Here is a 21239-nt window from a genome sequence, read left to right as displayed (position 1 = left end):
TGGAGACCTAAGGAATAACATAACACAATGTTGGACTTCCCAGAGGAAAGCCTTTGTCACCCACCAGGGTACTTTCTATTCCTTTCTCTGCCTTTCAGTCCAAAAACTGATAGCAGACAGTATTTGCAGCCAGTATCATGAATGTATCCTGAACAGAACAAATGAATAGCTGTGAAATGGCATTTCTCCAAAGGAAATTGAGCTCACACAGCTTTTAGTACAGCTTCTGCAGGCTGTCACTCAGGACTTTCTGCTCAGTGCAGTCTCCTCTCATTACTGGTTTGTGAAAGGAATGATGAAAGTCAAGATACTGCTTTTTTTTTTTTTTTTTTTTTTTTTTTTGAGTACCTTGCCAAAGGGGTCACTTTGCCTTCCAGTGAGGATGCAACAGCCTTGATCTTAACTTTGTTGGTTGTGCACCAATGGGCAGCTCAGCATCACAATGCTGCTCTGTCAGTCACTCTCCTCAGAGGTACAAAGAGAGAAAATGCAATGAGAAAAAGCTCATGGTTTGAGGTAAGGACGGGGAGATCACTCACCAGTTAGTCATAGGCAAAACTAAACATAGGGAGATTAATGTAATTTGCTGCCTGTTGCTAGCAGACTACAGCAGTGAGAAACTAAAAGCAAACTGAAAACACCTTCCTCCCCATCCACCCTCTCCTACCTCCTCCTCCCAAGTGGCACTGGGGAATGGGGAATGGGGGTTCTTATGTCAGTTCCTGATGCCTCGCCTCCACCACTCCTTCACGGTCACTCCCTGCCCCTGCTCCACGTGGGGTCCCTCCCACGGGATGACATCCTTCCCGAACTGAGCCTGAGGGGGCTGCCCACAGGCAGCAGCTCTTCAAGAACTGCTCCCACATGGCTCCGTACCACGGGGTCCATCCCCCAGGAGCAAACTGCTCCAGCACAGGTCCCCCACATGTGGTTGGCAGCTCCCCCCAGACCCCCTGCTCCCGTGTGGGCTCCTCTCCACGGGCTGCAGCTCCGGCCCGGGGCCTGCTCCTGCGGGGGCTCTCCATGGGCCGCAGCCTCCTCCAGGCCACATCCACCTGCTCCACCGGGGGCTCCTCCACGGGCTGCAGCGTGGAGATCTGCTCCGTGTGGGACCCATGGGCTGCAGGGGGACAGCCTGCTCCACCAGGGCCTCTCCACAGGCCACAGGGGAACTTCTGCTGCGTGCCTGGAGCACCTTCTGCCCTCCTGATGCACTGACCCTGGGGTCTGCAGGGCTGGTTCTTACTCCTCATTCTCCCAGCTGCTGTTGTGCAGCAGGTTTCTTTCCCTTTCTTCAATCTGCTCTCCCAGAGGCACAAACAACATCACTTATTGGCTCAGCTCTGGACAGCAGCGGGTCCCTTTGGAGCCATCTGGAGCTGGCTCTGATCTGACATGGGGCAGCTGCTGGGCTCTGCTCACAGAGGCCACCCCCGCAGCCCCCCCTACCCACCCTACTACCCAAATCTTGCCACATAAAATAATACATTAGGTAAATAATGAATTCCAAAAATTTGCAGTGAAGAATACTGGAGTTCCTGTTGCAGTCACAGACTGTGACCCCACCCTAACATTACCATCATCTTGTCCCTTGGACAAGTTCTCTTAAAATAACAAATTTGTCAGAAGTAATTCTGACTTCTTTACTGGTTCTCCAAGAGTGTTACATTCTCAAGTCAATCTCTTGTGGTTCAGAGTTCAGGTCAGGTTCAAACTGCATAGCCAAGGAGTTGGATGTTACCTGAATTTTCCATCATCTGAGTACTCTGCACTTTTCATGAAAATGAGCCTTCTAGTGAATTAGTATTAGAATTGCTATAATCACTACTCATTAAAAAATTCAGGGTTTTTAGTCAGACTCATTTACAGCTTATATTGGACTAATATCCTTACGATTTTCCATTACGAGAAGATTAGAAAATGTGTTCTTCCATCTTTACAGAGCAGAATCACCATCATAGCTGAGATGACCAAGAATCTATTTGCAAGCAATTTTATTTGCATTCAGTAACTGTCAGACATAAAATCATGATATACATAATATTACTATAACAGACTCATCTGTTAACTACTTGTGACACTTTTGTGAGAAATCATCCAAGAACTTGTACTGTGACTAAAATTTATCTGTCTAAATTAATGTAATGTGAGTAGTTAGATTTTGGGGATAGTAGAGAAAAAACTAATTTATCATTGAAATTGGTGTTTGTGTTCTTTGTCATTATGCACCAAGGAAAGAAAAAGCAAGTGAAACCTGCAAAGTCATGTGTAACTATGACATGTGAGACGAAATGTCTTATTTGCATGACATTAAAACTGCAGATCATAAAAAGGATATGCTTGTGAAAAGTGTTTGAGGCACTGGTTGACAGTTCAGGCATTTGATTTATCTGTTATTTGAAGTACTTTTTCAGAAGTTAGCATGTTTTTGGAGTAATTTCAGATATTGAAACATTTCATTCTGACTTGTTGCCACAATATTTGTCCATTGTTTATGAACTTCCTTTTCCTTCTTCATTCCACAAGGTTCTGTTTCCCTCCACCAATGTGAGTACGCAGCACCAATGTGCTTTCAGCATCTTTACATGATAATCAAGAGGTATAGAAAATAGTTGTCTATTTCTATACTTGGTGGTAGGATCCTCAAATCCTTTTCCTACTTTCTATTTCCAAAATTTTGGTTTATCAAGGGGCAGAAGTTCGTAAATAATTATTGGCAATCAGCCAAGTTGCAAAAAAATAAACTTTCTAATACAGTTTATCAGCCAGGCCTTCAAACAGCTGGGAACCTGTTCCCCTACCTAGGCTACTATTGCAACCAGGGAGAGGTCCCTTCCCTTGTGCCTTTCACCCCTACATAAATACTGTATGTCAACAAAAGCACCATACATATCAGAAAGTTTATGCTGCACCCACCACACACACACGCGCACACACACACACACACACACAAACGCCACAAAGTTTCTATGTACACAGTAAAAAACAGGGACTCCATCTTTCCAAGTGTTTAAGGAAGGATCTTCCCTGCATCACAGTACTGTTATATTCACAGTACAGAGTGTTAACCTGTAAGCTTGCTCAACAGTGGGAACTCACTAGAAAAAGCTTTGAACAGGTAGCAAGGATGATCAGTTCTTGTACAGGCTTCCCAGTTGAGCTTCAAAGGATTGGCCAGAGACTGAACAACACTATCGTTCAAAAAGTCTAGCTTCAGGTGAAGACAGCAAGACATGAGGGACCAAAGGTAGCAGTCACTTCTCTGCATGCCTTGCAACGATTGTGATCCCTGAATTTGCAACTGGAAGTAGCTGTAAATAGCTCTCCTCTGCAATCTCTCAGCTATGATTATAATGAGCAATCAGAGTGGCTGAAGTGTTGCATTGCTTTCTAGATGAAGCACTTGTAATGCTACATTGAGCTCATTTGAATACTAATTAGCATCTTTTAAACAAAATGTGCAGCATAGTGAGAAACATTATTAGAAATTAGTTCCATATTTGACACTGCCTTATGTACATCTATGCTATAGGAGTTCTTTAATAAAAAAGATACACATAATACATCAGCAAGCAATTACAAAGATTGTAGGACAAAACAGCTTAGAGTTGCAAGTGATTTTATTCTTCAAGTGTACAACACATTACACCCAGCTAGATGCATCCATATTTCCAAATGAGACAGAATAACAGTGTCATAATCCTGTTTGCTGTTTCATTTCTTTTCCTTTCTTAAACTACCTAGTAGAGGATGTCTTTTTAATTGCTATTTGACATTGAACCAATTCTTTCTGGAAAACAGTCTGTAATGTCTCCAAGATCTTTCTTGAGAAATAACATATCTAAAGTCTTTTATAGAGTGCACAGTTAGAGCTGTTTTTTAGCACTGGAGAATCTTTATTACTGTTCAACTCATTTTCTAGATTACTTATGAATAGTTTAACAGAACATGTCCCAGAATGGTTCTTGTGGGACTCATCTAACAACTTCCCTAAAATGAACACCTATCTCCTAACTTTCATACTGCGTAACCTGATGAGCACTCCAACTGCTGTCTCATTAACGTAAAGGGCAGCAGCACCACTACTTTATTCAGTTGGAGTGTATTCAGGGCATCCATCTCATTCAGCCCCTCACTGGTTTATGAATCCCAAAGAAGCTTAAGCATGAAATAAGTATGAGATTTCCTTCACACTAATGAGGCGCTGCTGGTTAGATACTTCTGTATCTGAGGAATATTGCTGTTCACAACACTGGCATCTATAGATCTCAGGGCTAGGAAGCAACTGAAGAGGAATTCAGATGGCCACAATCTGAGGTTTAGGATCAAACTCATGCCTAAATCCTGGGCTTTTAAATTCTTTTGTAGCTGTAAGCTAAATGGGTAGGTTATTCAGTTAGATCAGGAAAGGCTTGGAATATCTATTTATATAGGCACTGACAATATCACCAAAGTAATGCCTTTGTGCTTCAGTGGATTTATTCTGTTATCCTATATTTCAGGAAGCATCCTTCATCAGATATGTGGTTAAGCAGGTAGTTTACCTTTAGGTGTGTAATTAATTCTTTCATCAGCTATTGATTTGAAATATATGAACAAATGAATTCCCCAAGAGAAATTTAAGTTTTCCTCACAGTCATAGGTAAGAGCACACACTAGCTATCTGCTGATTAGCCCCTTGGAAATACAGTAAAAGTTTTTAATTCTGGTTTTACATAAAATAGATTAGGCATAGATTTTTCCCAACAGAACTTTCTATATGATAGGAATACACTTTCTACTATTTCCTTCATATGACCAAAAAGAAGCTCTTTATAAAGCACTTGATTACTATACAGGCAGAGTTGTATTTCAGTTTGGTAATGTAATATAATGTGTTGCAAGAGACTTAACTGAAAACTTTGAGAACTTCAAAACACTTCTTTTCACATAGGTCCATTACTTAAAGACAGAATGCTTTTTGCACATGTAAAGATATAAATATTTTCACTATATATTCCTTTAAGAAAAAAAAAATGTATTCTAATAGGACCAATAGAAATTATGATAAGTAACAGAAAAGATTAAAAAGAAAAAAAAGGATATAGATATTTAATTTAAATTATTCTGTTTGAATATGTGAAATGGCAATATATTTTATTTAGACACAGCTTTTGAGAACACAGTCTTTAAGAGCAGTGCTTCACAGAGATCAGGATGAATGTTTCCTGGAAAATAAGAATTGTAGATATTTTAAAACTCTGCTATTGTTGTGGATATATAAATCCTTCTGAATTCTTAACATAAATGCAGGTAACCTGCTTTTCAAGATGTCAAGAAGACGATAATTTATCGTAAACTAGCTTGTTGAATTACCTAAAACATCAGAACTTTCTCACGTCTGTAACATTTGTATTACTTTAAGGTGACTATTCACTTTCTCTGTCTCTAAAAATGGAATTAAAATTTTTAAAAAACAAGATAACTTGTCATCATACACAATAAAATAAATAGAGCTAGAAAGATGTAATAGAAGTAATAAAGTGATTTCAGGAAAGTGAGAATGTTAGCAAAGGAAAAGAAAATATGTTTTCTTCAACCAGTGTAAACAAATTATGCCTGCTTTACTCAAAGGATCTTTTTCTTTTGTGCCACAGGCTCATTACTTTATTTTTGACAAATACAATAAGCTTTTAAAGTTCTTACAATGGCATCTGCCATTGCAACATATCTCTAGTCATTTTTGTTGTTGTTGTTGTTTTGTTTTGTTTTAATTATTAAATAACTGTACTTATTTTTTTGAATGTGTCGGCTTGGCACTTGGCTATCACCAGCCTGATGTAGTTGAACAAAATCCTGTATCATAGTGAGACTCCTTCCTTAAGTGATGGTAGAGCTTGGGAACACAGTCTGTGCTCATTAATGTTGGTCATTTTGTGCTGAACCTCAGTCACCAGCAGTAGGTCTAGCAGTCACAACTCACTCTGTAGTAGAGCCCAAACGATATTTTAAACCCTCAGATAGTCATGCATAATGTAGCACTTAAGTTTGCTTCCTTGAACTAGTGAGTGCATCTGAAACCAGTGGGCCACTTCCAGGTGTGTATGTAGGTTGAAAATCAGACATTCGTAGCAGGAAAAAAAAAAAAAAAAAAGACCTTGGGAGCTGGATAAAATCATTTTATAAGTAAAAATGAGATCAAAGAAAAAAAAGTACGACATATATAAAACCAACCATATATAGTGAATTTGGACGGAAAACAGAGTTGCAGAACAATGGAGAAGGAACAATTTATTTAGCATGTTCACTGATCTTAAAATTGCCCCCAGTGTTTTCTGAAGAGAGAAGGAAGAAATTATCACCATCAGCGATATGCATCTTGCAGCAAAGGGCTTGAGATGCTGCCAACTCACAGTTTTGCACCCCAACCTCCACACCTAACTGAACCTGAGGACCTTCAGGAGTAGTGGAAGGTGTGCATAACACCAGAGAATGTGTTAGGCACCAGAAAGTTTGTGTATATGTAATTTTACCTCTATGTAATTTCAGCTGCAAGCATTAGTATGGGACTAGAGTACTAATAATTCTTTGATTAGACTTTTATAAATATATTAAGACAAAAAATAAAAGGTATTTGTTTGCCCACAGTAAGAATGTTATGGGTTGGTAGGAGTTCAGACAGCCTACTTTGTAGCTTGGATGTAACAAATTGGTAATTAGCCTCGCATAAGTAAAAACATGACATTTTGTACTCTCATTAATTAAGACCAAGTCTTTTTCCTGGAGCTGAATCCACCCTGAATGTAGCAGGCCCCTGGTTGTGATCATAACTAGTAAGATGAACGTAAATCTTTGTAGGAAGCATCTTTAGATATGGCAATTGTGCATTTCTTGAGGATCTTCAATTTCCTGCATGGCCTTTTCAAACTTTTTATTCAAATTCATTGGTTGTGTTCATTGAACATCTTGATCTAATTTAATTCAAGCAGCTATTGTCTAATGACCAGGTGATTCTTATATATTTTGTTTCAGCTTTCACTCGGTTTTGTACAAGCATAGGTACATCTGTAGGTTTGTGATCTCTCTCCCTACTAGCAGCTTTCTGACATGTAATTTATATATATATCATGTCTTGTTGGTCACAGTAGTCACTGGCTGTAGCCTCAGTTTTGGCACATATCACTTTAACGTGCTACCCTTTCTCCTAAACTTTCATTTCCTTTGCACAGAATTTATAATTTTTGTTCATTCACCCCAGGTGTTCAAGCTCTTTCAGTAGTGATACAATGGGCATGTTCACATTCTTCTACTGATTTGTCTTTGTCTTCCTTGTCAACTATCTACCTCTTTGCCATTTGGATGTTGTATTTCATTATGAAATGTCTTGAGAAATGAAGCACTCCTGAATTAAAGAGCCCATTTGCCAAAGGCAGTACAGAATGTACACAAATCTCTGCTCCATTTCACCAGAGTAACTATTAGAGTTTTAATGATGCATCAAGAATAGAAAAATAATTGTTGTCATATGTATCTTCTAAATTTTCCTCTGTTGTAAGCAATCTTCTTTTATATGTACCCATTCAATTGTGGGAGGTGTGTGGCTGACTGCAGGTGCTGTGATGTAACTGGAGTACACCCACTCTCTTAGCTCTGCTATGTGAGCTCTACTCATGTATGACCATATCCATCATCTTTATTCTTCTTCCTGGAGTGAGAATAACTCCTCTAAAAATAAGAATCAAGGGATGGGTAAGCTCTTAGCTTCACTTTATACTCTGTTTAGGCCTTTCCCTATTCTCAGATTCAATTCTATTCTCAGACTGTTCCTCAGTTTACTTCTCTCTTTCTTCAGTGAACAGTATCAGGACCTAGGATCTGAGCACTTTTTAACTCTGAAACAGGCACCACTGAGAAAATGTATCTATTCTGATTTACTTGTTTCTGTAGAGTTCACTTATTACTTCTACTAATATCAGCGATGCAGACACCATGGCTTTTCCATTTATGTGCATATTAAAAATTAATTGGTTTGCATTTGTGAAACTGCATGCTCATTAATTTTCTTCTGTTGCATTGTCCATTGATCTTATGAATAATGCTTCTTTAACAATACTGCTGTGACTATCATCTTTGTCTGTACCCTGCACTACGCTTTTATTTCTAAATTCTTGTCAGATATGAAATCCACTGCAATTCTCTTATTGTTCTTCAAATACCCATTGTTTCTTTTCATTACTGTATTTGGTACAATGTAAGTTCCATGTGTTGTGTTTATGAAATTTATCTCTGCGATCTACACAATTCCTACTTCAGGTTTTTCTTCTAATATTCTTGGATATTCTGGCATTTTGACTTTATCAGAACACTTTTTTTTCATCAGTCTGGATTGCATAGTTTTGTTTGCTATGCAAACAAAAAAAAAAGTTCAAGTTGTTCTTTCAAATTCCTTCCAGAAGCTTTATTTAAGTATATCATTCTGGGTTCTAGTCCAGTCAGTTCTCTGTCAGGTTCAAGACACATTCTTTTAAAAATTGTAAGGCTGCTTTCTCATGAAGAGATAATTCATCATTTTTCTTGGCCTTTATGTTGATTACCACTCATACACTTCACTTTTGTAGAGGTCAGTACTCCTCTAATTTCTGCTATGGAGTTTTATAATTCATTCTCCCTGCTTGGGTCAACATGAACTTATAAAACACAGCAGGCGTTTCAAAATATGTTAGCTTTTATGGGGGAGTGAGTTATGGAGCCATGCGTCAGGCTAAGGGGAGGTGGACTACAGCACATGACAGACACACTGTGAGACAATAGAAGAGTACAAAGGAAGTCTGAAGTGCAAAGTGTGAAAGGAACTGGTTTTGGACATGGAATATAATGCCATTAATTTGGAGAGACGAAGGGAGTTGGCACACAGATGAAGATCAGGACTAGGCGGTAATTGGTCACTGGAGGGTGCTGTGCTGAACCAAAGTGGAGTTAAATATCACCACCCCATAGTAAACAAGAAACAAGACTGGTACAGTCTAAGGCATCATGTTGGGAAGTCCTGTGTTTGTTTGCTGCCACAGGAGCAGGACAAGACAAACTAACTTTTCTGACCAGACTGAATGAGCTGAGCCATCTTCTGCTGTCAGGAGGGTGAAAAAAGCAAAAGGGGGTGCTTGCCCCGTCCAGCAAGGGAGCACCCAAATGGGTCAGTTGAGTATCCTGTTACCACCATGTTGGTGTCCCTTCCAGACCTGACAGTTTCAGCAGCTGATCGCTGCTTTGTAACACCCTGGTCTGGAAATCATTTTGTTTCTCTGGTGTCAAGTTCTCCCCTAGCTAAGAAGCTGTGCTGACAGACCTTGCATGCAAATTCATTTTGAGCTTGTTTACATCTGGACACCTTAGTGCCTGTAAAAAAAAACAACACATAGCTGCACCCATCACTGTAAACATATTGTAGATTTTCCCTTTTGTGCAGCTTCACACATCTCTTATACTGCTATCGTTTGTGTCCTCGTGATGAAGATCACATGCAGGCTGAAGCTGAAGCTTAGAATGAATAGCTCTGAATATAGCACTTGAATCCTTCTGTGAAAATGTGAGTTAATTTAGAACTGGGTTCCTTTCTATAGAAAACAGCTTTGCAAAGTGAGCAGGAGTGTGGTGTTCAACCTGTGCCTTTGCACCCAGTCACTTGTGAATAGTCACTTTACAGTATCATTTTACATCCCACGAAGTCATGGCAACCACAGGCTCTCCAGGCATCCCACTTGATAGGGTTGCAAACTCCAAACTGGAGATATGCTTTGAGGTTCTGGGAGGTATTTTGTTCAGTTCAGAGTTTGCAGATGCCTGTGTGCATATTCAAGTAGATATATAGTTACCTCTTTACATTGTGCAGTGTGAAATATTCAGAATGGACAGATTCTGTAATTGGGAAGGGAAATCTTACCTCCTGTGTCTTCAAGAGAGTTTGAACAAAGACAAAGCTTTCCGACCCTCTTCTGCAATTACTGGTGGAAAATTCACCATTTTTCATCTAATATTTTGAAACCAGCATATGCAAGTTTTCATAGTTTGTAAATGACTGGACAGACTTAGTAAAATTATTCTTTGTCTGTCTTGGCTGAGCTTTATGATAATCTCATTCACTTTTGCATTGCATAACAGAGAACTCTTCTGTTTAGCTAGGAGTTCTCCTAATCTTAGTTCTTACCAGTATCACCTTGGGTGTTCATTCATTAGTATGAGGTGCAGTTTAGAGGAGAACAACCTGATCATCCCCGCTTACTGGTGGGGATAGTTACACCGTGTAGATATCACAGTGTGTGAATTGGATTCCTCTTCTGTGTGAAGGTAAACCAAAGGTGGGCTCCAGGTAAGCTCTCTGACTTCTAGTGGAAACTCGGTTCGTGCAGCCAGCTTACAGCTAGCAGGAAGCAAAATCCTCTGAGGTGCTAGATAATATGTAGTGCTGTAAAGATAGATATAAGTAGTGTGGACTGACCATTTTGCTGTGTGGTTGGGTTGTGATACTTGCTAATTGAAGACCTACAAAGGCGTCATCCAACTTCATGTGCTCCTGTGATAGGAGAGTCTGTTTAGCTGTGGTACACTTAGAAATCTGTATTACCTGCCAGTAGATATAACTTTCCATATCAGGCAAGTGTCTACTCAACAGTGTGAGTTATGTTTGTTATTTTGGTTGTTAGATGCCTTTTACTTGATGAATGATTCAATGTAAGGCTATGCTCAGTCCTAAAATACTTAGTCATATTCCCTGGTTTGGGGAAGCAAAGCTTGGAACAGTGGTTGTTCCAAGGTCTATGGTCTATGAGTTCTTACTCTTCAGTATTTTTCCTGCAGTGATTTAATAGCTTCTCTCCTCTTAATGACACACACAGAGTTGCACTAAAAGAAGCATTTTCTGATGTATCACCCTTGTAGGAAGAAGTACCATGTGAAAATTCAGTCTTTAACTCCAAGCATGCCATTTAAAAACCATCATTAGATATCTTCAGAAAGAAGTGCTGAGGATCTTGCTGTCCTAGCCTGCTCTTGCTAACACCTACAGAAATGATTGCTGAGCAGTAACAGAAAACATGTATAGAACCTAGGGAAAAGGTTATAAAATGATGTGTTTTAAGAATTTCTGAGGTTATTGAGATAAGAAAAATGTCATTACCACTATTATTACCATACAAGCATATACATAATTTGCTGTGAGACAGGTCTATGTTATAAAATCATGTTAATGATGTCTTAGCTGCAAAAATCCTTATCAAAATAATGAGGCAAATATTATTTTTGCCTTTTTCTACATATGAAAAAAAAAGAAAGATATAATTTATAATTTTTATGAAATTTGTTGGTAGCTTACTCCTAGAAGAAAATTTGGGGAATTTTCTGGTGTTGCTTTTATGAGACCTAAAAAAGTGATATGAAAGAACCTTTGAGCATTTACCAGGATATTGCTTTATAAACATAAAAACTTAAAAACTTAATTCTGTTGAAAGACTTCATGTCAAATTATTACAGAAGTTGCAATCAAATAGGCAAAAGGCATTGTAACGTCTCATGATAGACAGTTATATTATGCTCTGGTTCTTGCGGATGTTCCAATGAGATTTCAGTGGTAAAGCTGTAATGTCAAAGATATTTGATCTGTAGTAAGAAAAAAATCTTATACTGTCTGTACTGTTTATCACTTTTAAACTTAAAACAGTTATTTGTATTTTCAACATTTAAAATAAAATTATGGATTACATTTACTGAGTTATGATTTTATCCTAAGTTATCATGCAAAATTTACACTTATGGGGCCAGATCTAGGGTTCTGGAGCTAAAGGATGTAACTGTTTTGTCTTCAGTGAAAACTCAAAGGGCTTTGGGCTGGATCTTCTACTGTAGACAAAACAACTATGCTACAGTAGAATATTGTTTGAAGCATAGCACCGTGCAAGTATTTTTCATGTGAAGCAATGGTATAAATTAGGTAACACCCAAATAAATGAAATTAATGCATAATTAAGTAAGTAACAACTGTCATATATTGTTACAGTTTTTATATCTTAGAAATCTTAATGCTGAAATAGAATTATTTTAGTATATACTAAGAAGCTATAACTTCTTGACCATTTTTAAGCAAATTAGTATACTTGTTTTCTGTGGTTATGTTTTCTATCTTTAAAATTAGGAGATGCATACATACTTTACTCAAATTTACATTTCTAAAAATACTTTTGAAGACTGAGCTTTGAACTGAACACATCTTCAGCATCTCTTATTGCTGTCTTGTATAATTATTGTGTTTTGTTGTCAGAGACAACAGCATTGACATGATCACTATTTTATATCTTTGCTTTTTATGTGTGGGTAACTACTATGAATGTACATTACAGTTTACATTCAGAATCTCAAAGTCTTATGCAAAAAAGTGGGTTGAAGTTTCAGATCATTGCTCTGACATAAAATAAGATTATTAGGCTCATTTTATAGATGGAAAACTGGGACCAAAAGACTGTCAAGATAAACCTAGGTGAGGTAAATCACCCTCTTAGCCAGTGTACACAAGATTGCATAGGTACTGTGTGTCAGAAATGGGACTGAAACTCAAACCTCATGTCTCAGGTAGAAAAACTAGAACATTGTGTTACCTTTAGCAATACTGAAATGCACAACCTACAGATATTCTTTAAATAAATGGAATACTTTAATGAGCTACAGAATTTGTTAAAATGTTCCAGAATGGTTAACTGGATCTTTATTTCATGTGAACAGCCCAAATTCAAACAGATTAATTCAGCTTTTGCCTTATGGAAGTAATATTTCAGTACTCAGTGCTGGAGTACTTAGCATTTTTTCACTGCACTGATTAAAATCTGTTGTAGATGATAATTATGCTGGTTTTATCATTCAAACACTCAAAAATGATTTTTAAATCTTTAAGTGGCTTGTAGTAGGCTTTTATTTCTCAAAGGGTTTAAAGTCTACTTGTATTATGTCCTTTTGTCATGTTCTCTGTAGATGCTAAATCAGTAGATTCCCAGTTTTAAAAAACAACAACACTCTTTTTCATAGGAGGAAGAACTGAGGAAAAGTGGAGAAGCCAAATATGCACACTTGAGTGACGAGCTTCATGTATTAATTGAAGTGTTTGCTCCACCTGGGGAAGCATATTCTCGTATGAGTCATGCCTTGGAAGAAATAAAAAAATTCCTCGTTCCAGTAAGTGGCTTATAGCATTCTTCTGTGACTGTCTATGGCTTTGCTGCATTGAATTTGTGTCTTTAAGTTCCTTCAGCTCAAGGGAAAAAAAAAAAAAAAGGTCTGTTGAAGATTGATCTTAGGAAGATGCCAAACAGGCCATTAATCGTCATAGTTGACCCCCTGCCCCCTGGTATGTGTTTTACTTTTTATTTACCTTTTTTTTTTTTTTAAGGAAGAGTAGGTTATTTTTTTCTGGTTGCAGTCATTAGCATGCAAGTACACGTTTAAGATTTTTGAATATTTAAATCTGTAAAAGTATTTTAGCATAGGTAATGATTTATCTATGACAATGAATTTTGAATTTTTTGAATTTTGAATTTTTGAATTTTTGCATTTTTGAATTTTTTCTATGTCAATGAATTTTGTCTGGAGAAAACAGCATGAGCAAAACATTCCTCAGATTTTACACTGATGTTTCTGCTCAGACAGCTAGTCTTAACTCCGACCACAATTTAGCAATGCTTCATCAGCTAGGAAAGCACAGAAGCGTCCTCTACAGCTGAGTACCTTTTCAGTTCTATTTAGACTCAATATATCAACTTCTAAAGTATTTACCTTTTGATTTTCCTTCAAACTCTCTGAAAATGATTTTCTCCAGTTTTCTACAGCATTCCATGATATTATTGTGCTTAAAATTTGTCCTAGAATTTAAGTAAATGTTGTTTTGTATAGTAGAGTTACAGAAGTTATTGTCTGCAGTCTATCCTGAGACTATTAAGCACTCTAAATGTATTCAGAACTTGCATTCCTTCAAAAATACATTGGGAGCTTATTTCTATTTGAAGTAAACCAATGAAGTTAATAAATGTTCATATGTTTTCATAATAACAGAGGGATTTTTATCACGTCCTCACATACCAAGATCAGAGGTGTTCATATTAGGCATACATCTGTTTGCATGACAGAAATTAGACATTTTATTCAGTGAGGAGTTCTTAGCAGGAAGAGGAAAGAAGAATACTTAGAAGCACATTATTTAAATACAGCGTTTTAAACATTATTTTTTTAGAGCAATTAAATGTTTTTAAAGAATACAAAATAAGTAACAAAAAATTTACCAAGTGCGTCACAATAAAAAAGCCACTTATAAAATAGTCTCTTTCAGACTTTCCCATTCCATCTCCTTACACTTCCAGTTAAAAACCACAGATATTAAAGTATTATTTTAAATACTCTTACACAGGGATATAACCATGAGACAAGAAAGCACTTTATTCATGATTTCTGACTTTGGGTTGAACATGCAATACAAAATTAGGTCATTGTCATAATGCTGGCAACATAACATGGAATGATGTTTTGGCGGCAAGTTAATGGTGAGGATCTGCCAAGGCATACCACTGAAATAAAATTTATAGCTAAGTTACAGGTTCCTGAAAAATCTGGAATAATATAGCTAAAAATGGTAGCATTGCTGATTACAAAGATTGACAGCATTTCTCTTTGGATAAACCTATTTCCAGTAGTTCACAATTTTGCCAAACTTTAAATTGTTTTTATAAAAGCTTTCTTTTTAAAGATAGCTTTATATGTCCTCTTTGTTCTGAAAAGGAGCTACTGCATTATAGCATTACATAGTCATGATGGTCTCCATTCCTATGCCACCTTGATTTTTAACATCTGTTGAAGATTGTCATCTATTGCAGAGCCTGAGAAAAATCTATTCTGGATGAATAAGGGATAGAGAGTAGTGTGAGCTCTAAAATTTGTGGTGTATTACAGTTTTAAATACTCAGAATCTGCCTAAGCATATATTTTGTGTGACACATTATTTATTGATAAATGTTATATGTATTTTCCATCACAAGCATAATAGCTGCACTGGAAAAAATACAAAAACAAGTTCTTTGTTATAAGATTTTGAACTCAGCAGTGGCAATAATTACTCTAAACAAGTAACAATCATACTTTATGACTTGTTAGTTAGTTTTATCCCCTCTGCTTCATTTCAGATTTACAACAATTTACAAAGCAATTATTAACTGGCTGGTTACAACATGTGTCAAGGGGTTTACACTCAAAAAGCTTGCATGAGATAATTTCCTTTTTGTTCCCTATTTACAGCATCTCTTGAATTTGTTTTATGATGTTTTGTTGTTTATAAGACCTAATTTATTACAGCAGTGAATATCAGAATTTCATTACATGGATGAAAGCAGTAGAACCTAACAGTTTTATTTATACCAAATCAAGGATGTAATAAACTATTCAAATGAGTTTTCACATTGCTTATGAATTTTGTTAAATTTAAGTGAAATATTATCGTCAGAAATTACATTGATTGTGTCAGTAAGATGTAAGGACGTTTTCATACTTACATCTTAATGAGACTTGATTTTTAAACAAATGCCTAGAAAACATAACAAAAAATAAAATAAAAAAAAATTAGGGGGGGGGGAATAGTAATGAAGAAAGAAAAAAAATAACAGTTTATTAACTGAAGCAAAATTATAAGGAGCTAGTACTTTCAATTTAAATTGGATTATTTAAGTTTCTATCTTGCCCAAGAACAGCACTGAAATTTTTACTTGTCAAGGTTTCACCTCAAAGTTAGAGGCAGAAAACAATTACCACAGTTTATACTGGCTCTTCCAAATGTGAATACATTTCAAAGTCACAAGTGGCTCAGCCTCAGGTGGTGTTTTGGGATCCCTCCAACTGGCATTTAAATGAATGATTGAACCCAGGATGTCTGTAGCCTTCAGTAGTTCAGTGACTGACAAGCTTTTAAAACCAAGCTGCTACATTTACTGTCTGCTGCTTCTGTTTTGCAAATGGTGTGAGGTCTACATGGGAGTCACACTCAAGACTTTTCTACCTGGTGAATAAGATTTATTTTGCAACTGACTTTGCAGGATTTTTTTTTTAAGAACTTTGGCTTTTGGAAGTGTGGGGAAATCTTATTTACAATTATTAGCTAGAGATAATGCTCTGTTATATTTTGATGTTTAGTCTTAATATGAAATGTTGATTATAATAGAAATATGATAGGTCAAAAGAGTAAATGAAATTGGAGTTTTGAAATACAACTGCCTAATGTAAATTTTTTATTTTTTATTTTTTTTGGCAACTTAGTAAAAATGAAGACTAAAATGTGCTCCATAAAGTCTAGGTTTTAGCATCATATTTGTACTAATTTTAACATAATGTAAGTTAGCCAACATTAACTATGTGGAAAGTATAAACAGTAGAGACCATAGGCTTTGTTGTTGTTGTTGTTGTTTGTTTTTTTTCCGTAAAATTTAAGTTTCTCACACAGTTGCATGGCTCCAGGAGCTATGGCTTAAAAAGCAGAACTGTAAGCCTTTAAATGTTGACAACTTGATCATTTTGAGCTTCTTTGTTTTCACAGAGAAAGAAATATTCCCAGAGTCCTCTACCTGTGAACAGCCTTAACCAGATAGCTTTGGGGCCTAGAAGGGATGAGGGTGCAGGAGAAGTAGAAAGGATGGCTCTGGGACAGCTGGGATTAGGAGCTGGGTTTAGGGCTTTCAGAGACAGTGGGAACCTGAGAGCTGAGGTCCAGGATTCAGGTATTAAGAGTTGGGATTACCAGACGTCTCTGGTCATCCTTTCTGGACACCCAATTAGCTCTCCTGTCATTGACAGTATAGAGGACTGCTCTAGGTAGCCTTGCTTGAGCTGATTTTACCTTGATTTTTCCTCAAATACTAGATCTTTGGTATTCTTACGAGTATTATGACTTTTGTCATTATGCTCCATGCACAACCTGTTTTAGCTGGTCTGACTTGTGCAAGGGGGTTGGAACAGATGACCTCCAGAGGTCCTTTCCAACCTCAACCATTCTGTGATTCTGTGAACTTACCCCACAGATAAATGCATTTTGCAGATTCACCTCTATGGCCTGAACAGATCTCATAAAATCATTTGGTGTCTGACAGTCATCTACTTGTGACCCCAGACTGAATGGCATCTAGGTCTGGGTGAGGAACCTAAGGCTGATGTTTTGTCTCTGTACTTCAGAATGGGATCCAGGGTCAGTGAAATAAAAGGGGAAATGTTTAAAATGCCCAATTATGGAGATGGAACAGCTTAGAAGCTTTTCTTGCTCTGCTGATTTTGAAAGGTTCATATCTAGTAAATGCTATTTTAAAATTTCTTCACCATTAATGAGAAATGAAATGCTACATAATTCTCATCAGATATTACTACATCATTCTACTTTTACACCCAAATATGGAACAAATATATTTTCTGAACAAGTTAACATTTGTGTATAGTAAAGGACTATACACCATCTTTAGGGTTTTTGTGCTTCCAAATGTGTTTTTTTTTTTTTTTTTCCTGATAATCACTTTTATCCCTGTAAGCAGTGCATTTTTGTTTGACACAGTTAGCATCCCTTGAGACTAGGAGGGAAGCAGATACCGATCATTCATTTTATGTGTGAGTACTCTGTAATAGCGAGCTATTATGTAGAGGGTAAGGTGCAGCTAGAGTGCCATGACCACTTTAAAAACATTGTTTAAAACTCTGTGGTCAGCTGATCAGGAATTGAACCAATTACCACTTTAAGAGCTACTGTTCAATTTATTTGTCTTCATGCATTTTCCTAGTCTATTATATCAGCTTTAAATTGACACACCCTGGCAACACCCAAGGGCTAGGAATAAATCTATGGTCATTTAATGCATTTCCGTTGATGGGTGATCTCCTGTGATCATCTGGCTGTACACTTGGGTATTTTTTTAGTATGTTGATCAGATCAGACTCATCAGAAGATTTAGGGAGAGCTGCAGTCTGCTCCCAGGGTGCTGGGAGCCCATCAGCTCTTCAGTCTTCCCAACTAAATATGGAAAGTTATTCTTTTACTGAAAGGCTCTTTTTCCTCAATAAATTACTAATTTCCTACTAAAGTTATTTATAATAAAACTTGGTGTGAAAACAAAAAAAAAAAAAAAAAAGAGAGATTTGAAGGCAATTGAAAACAGACTTTGATACCAGTTTCTTTCAGTGGAAAGAATTAAATAATCTATTTAAATCTAATTAAAGTAGTTTAATTCCCTGAAGGCCGTCCTCTAGCTAATGTCTCAAAAGAAGTTGTTTAACTTCCAACATACATTTCCTCTGTGTATACACAGGAACTCATATGCACTACAGACCGAAGTTGCTAATGATCTGTTATGCTGTGCTGTGCTGGCTATATTGCCATATATACAGCACACAGTAACAATGCGATGTTTTGACTGTTTCCTAACAAGTATACAGAAGTATATGACATTTATTTTGCTCATTTTTATTAGTCATCTGAGTTCCTTCTGTGCTACAGTACAATATAAAATCTCTATTTACATACAAAACCACAGAGTGTGAAATAGTAATCTTACTTTTGTTTCTAAATAAGCTATATTATCACTTTTTATTTTCAGTCTTTTTGTCCTATTTCAAAGATATCTCAACAGGCTAAATATTTCCGTAACTATGGCAGTGAGTAGCAGCACAGCTCCATTCCTAAGAATAGACATCTTTTATATTCTTCAAAGTAAATAATTTATACTTGCACATTCTGCAAATGTACTTGCATATTAAGTACAGTAATTATTTTAAACCTGCGATAAGGAAATTATTTGAGCAGCTGTCTCAGCTTTGCTATGAGTTCTGTTTTCCCACAGTGCAACATCTCTGGTAATTTTATATACATTTTTTTTTTTTTAATTGAGGAAAAATTTTTTTCTGAGAGATTTTTTTTCTGAGATTTTTTTCTGAGATTCTGTTGTGGCCTAAAATGTCATATAGCACTTTACCTATTCACATCTTTTTTTTTACTAAAAATTGCCTATATACAATCAGATCGCTATAAATATGTTTAAACACAAGTGTACTCAAGAGAGGTGTAATAACTTGAGGGCAATAGCTGTTGACTTTTTACAAATGATGGAGTTTTTCTGAACATGATACTGGCTGTCTGGCAGTATGCTGGGCAGCACTGAAGCTGCATAATTTAGATAACCCATTTTAATTTTGACAAAAATAAACTTAAAGCTATCCCTCAAAGTGAAGGTTTGAGGGGAGAGATGTACACTAAATTTACACAGATGGCCTTTTTAAATTGAAAATTAAGGTCCAGTGTCTTTCAACTGACTTTTTACGTGCTTGCTGATGCACAGTATCGACTGCAGATATTACTTCTCTTGTGAAGCTATAAAATGGAGAGCAAAACAAAAAGCATGCAATTCCTCACATGTCTGAAAGAACAAATGCAATGTGCTCTCTGCACAAATGTTTTTAAACACGTGTGGTGATGAGTCAGTTGCCTGTTTGCCTACCAGACCTACAGACCCCTTCTAACTAGGTTTAGTTCCACAGCTGCTTCAGGTGGTCCAGAATTCACCACTTCAGGTCTGCTTCAAGGGTTGATACTCCTAAATGGATTAAGGTCTTTTTAGATATGCCAGAGACATATTTAGTCTATGAAAGCAATCCCTTGGTGGTCTTGCTCACACAGTGGAATCAATATAAAAGCACACTCTTACTGCTGGAGCCAGCCCATTGCTTTGCCTTTCAGATTAACTGGAAAAGTTAACCTGACTGGGTATTTTACACCAGTCATTGATCTGAGTGTATTACTGAGACATGGCTGTAGTTTAAAGACGTATCTATGACTCACTTGGTGAGTGTGTACTCATAAGCAGTTTCATGGGCTTGTCTTACTGCTAACTGTTGTTAGGGTGCAGGTTTTTCACCAGTGACAGATCAGAAGCAATGGTTTGGATGTAGGTGATAAAATTCATGCAGAGTGATTTGAATCCTATAGCACTGCTCCCAGTTTCTCAGCAGCAGAAATAGCTAGGTCAGCAAGAACTTGGCTATGGTATTACACATTAAACCGTACAAACCTCTTCACCTTGGAGGGACCCGCAGACCCTCCAATGCATCTGTCATTTCATTTTAGAACTGGTACAAAGGTACAAATTTTGCCAATCTCATCAATGGCAATGAAGACTGAATATTGGACTCTGTGAAGAGGCTGCATTTTCATGGCCTTAAAATAAAATTGCATCTACTTTTATATAAAGTAGATATGAAAAGTGTATGTAAATACTTGTTTTCTTCATACAAGAATTACTTTGCAATGACGACAAAAATGACGTGCAAGATGTCGTTGTGTGCTGCATCATGTACACTTGTGGTTTGTTTTTTTAGCCATCAATTTGAGGAAAGAAAAGGAAAATATTGGAGTTATAGACATGAGACTGGAAGCAAGGAGATACGAGGTGTTTGTTTTGGCTTCTTGAAGAACTTGGGAGGGTTGTTTATTTTGTTCTGTTTTGCTTGTGTATTTTTTGAAGTGGTAGGTGGAGGGGGAAGGTTTTGGTGACATTTTTAAAATTGTATCTTTTTTTTTTTTATATATAGCAAAGGTCAGTATAGCCAATTCTGATGATGCCTAGTTATGGTTGCTCAGGAAAACATAAAAGAAAAAGCACAAATACAGAGTAATCTTTCCTCTATTGTGTTCTTTCAGCTTCCAGCAGTCAAAAATTGAATCTTTTCAAGGCTACATCTACACCATCCTGCCTTTATACCCTGTTGTAGATTTGTTTTCTACTCTCTGAACTTGTCAATTGTTGTTGTTTTTTGTTTGGTTGGTTGGTTTTGGAACGTTAGTTAAGTTTTTGGCAATGAGTTTGACTGTTTAAGTACACACTGTGTGTAAAAAGAGGAAGTGGCCTTTTTATTTTTGTTTTTGTTTTAAACCAGCTGCTTAAGACTTCATGAGCGCCCTCATCTTAATGCATAGTTAAAAGCAATGGATAGTTTCACACCATTCAGCACACTTACATTCTTCTGGATTTGTTTCTTTTCTGTGCCCCTCATCTTTTCATATACAGAAGCTATGAGGTACCTCTGATTATCCCAGTGACATACTATCCTTTGCACTTCTTTCAGTATTTTCTCTAGTTTACCTCTTATTTTCTTTTAAGGATAAAATGGCTAGGACAGCATATGATAGACTCGTCTCAGTAGAAGCAGCAGCATAC

General features: G+C 36.9%; 1 protein-coding gene across 4 annotated transcripts in view; it reads left to right on the top strand.

Moving 5' to 3' along the window:
• KHDRBS2 (KH RNA binding domain containing, signal transduction associated 2) overlaps positions 1-21239 on the top strand; it is a 381101-nt gene that overhangs the window by 161221 nt on the left and 198641 nt on the right. For all 4 annotated transcript variants that reach the window (XM_083831469.1, XM_083831472.1, XM_083831470.1 and 1 more), the window contains exon 4: positions 13048-13194. In XM_083831469.1, coding sequence (XP_083687595.1) covers positions 13048-13194 — 147 coding nt within the window. The remainder of the gene's footprint in view (positions 1-13047; positions 13195-21239) is intronic.

Source organism: Anser anser (genome assembly GCF_964211835.1).
Source record: "Anser anser genome assembly, chromosome: 3".
NCBI lineage: Eukaryota > Metazoa > Chordata > Aves > Anseriformes > Anatidae > Anser > Anser anser.
The sequence above is the reverse complement of the archived record's forward strand: the minus strand, read 5'-3'. Positions and strand labels throughout refer to the sequence as shown.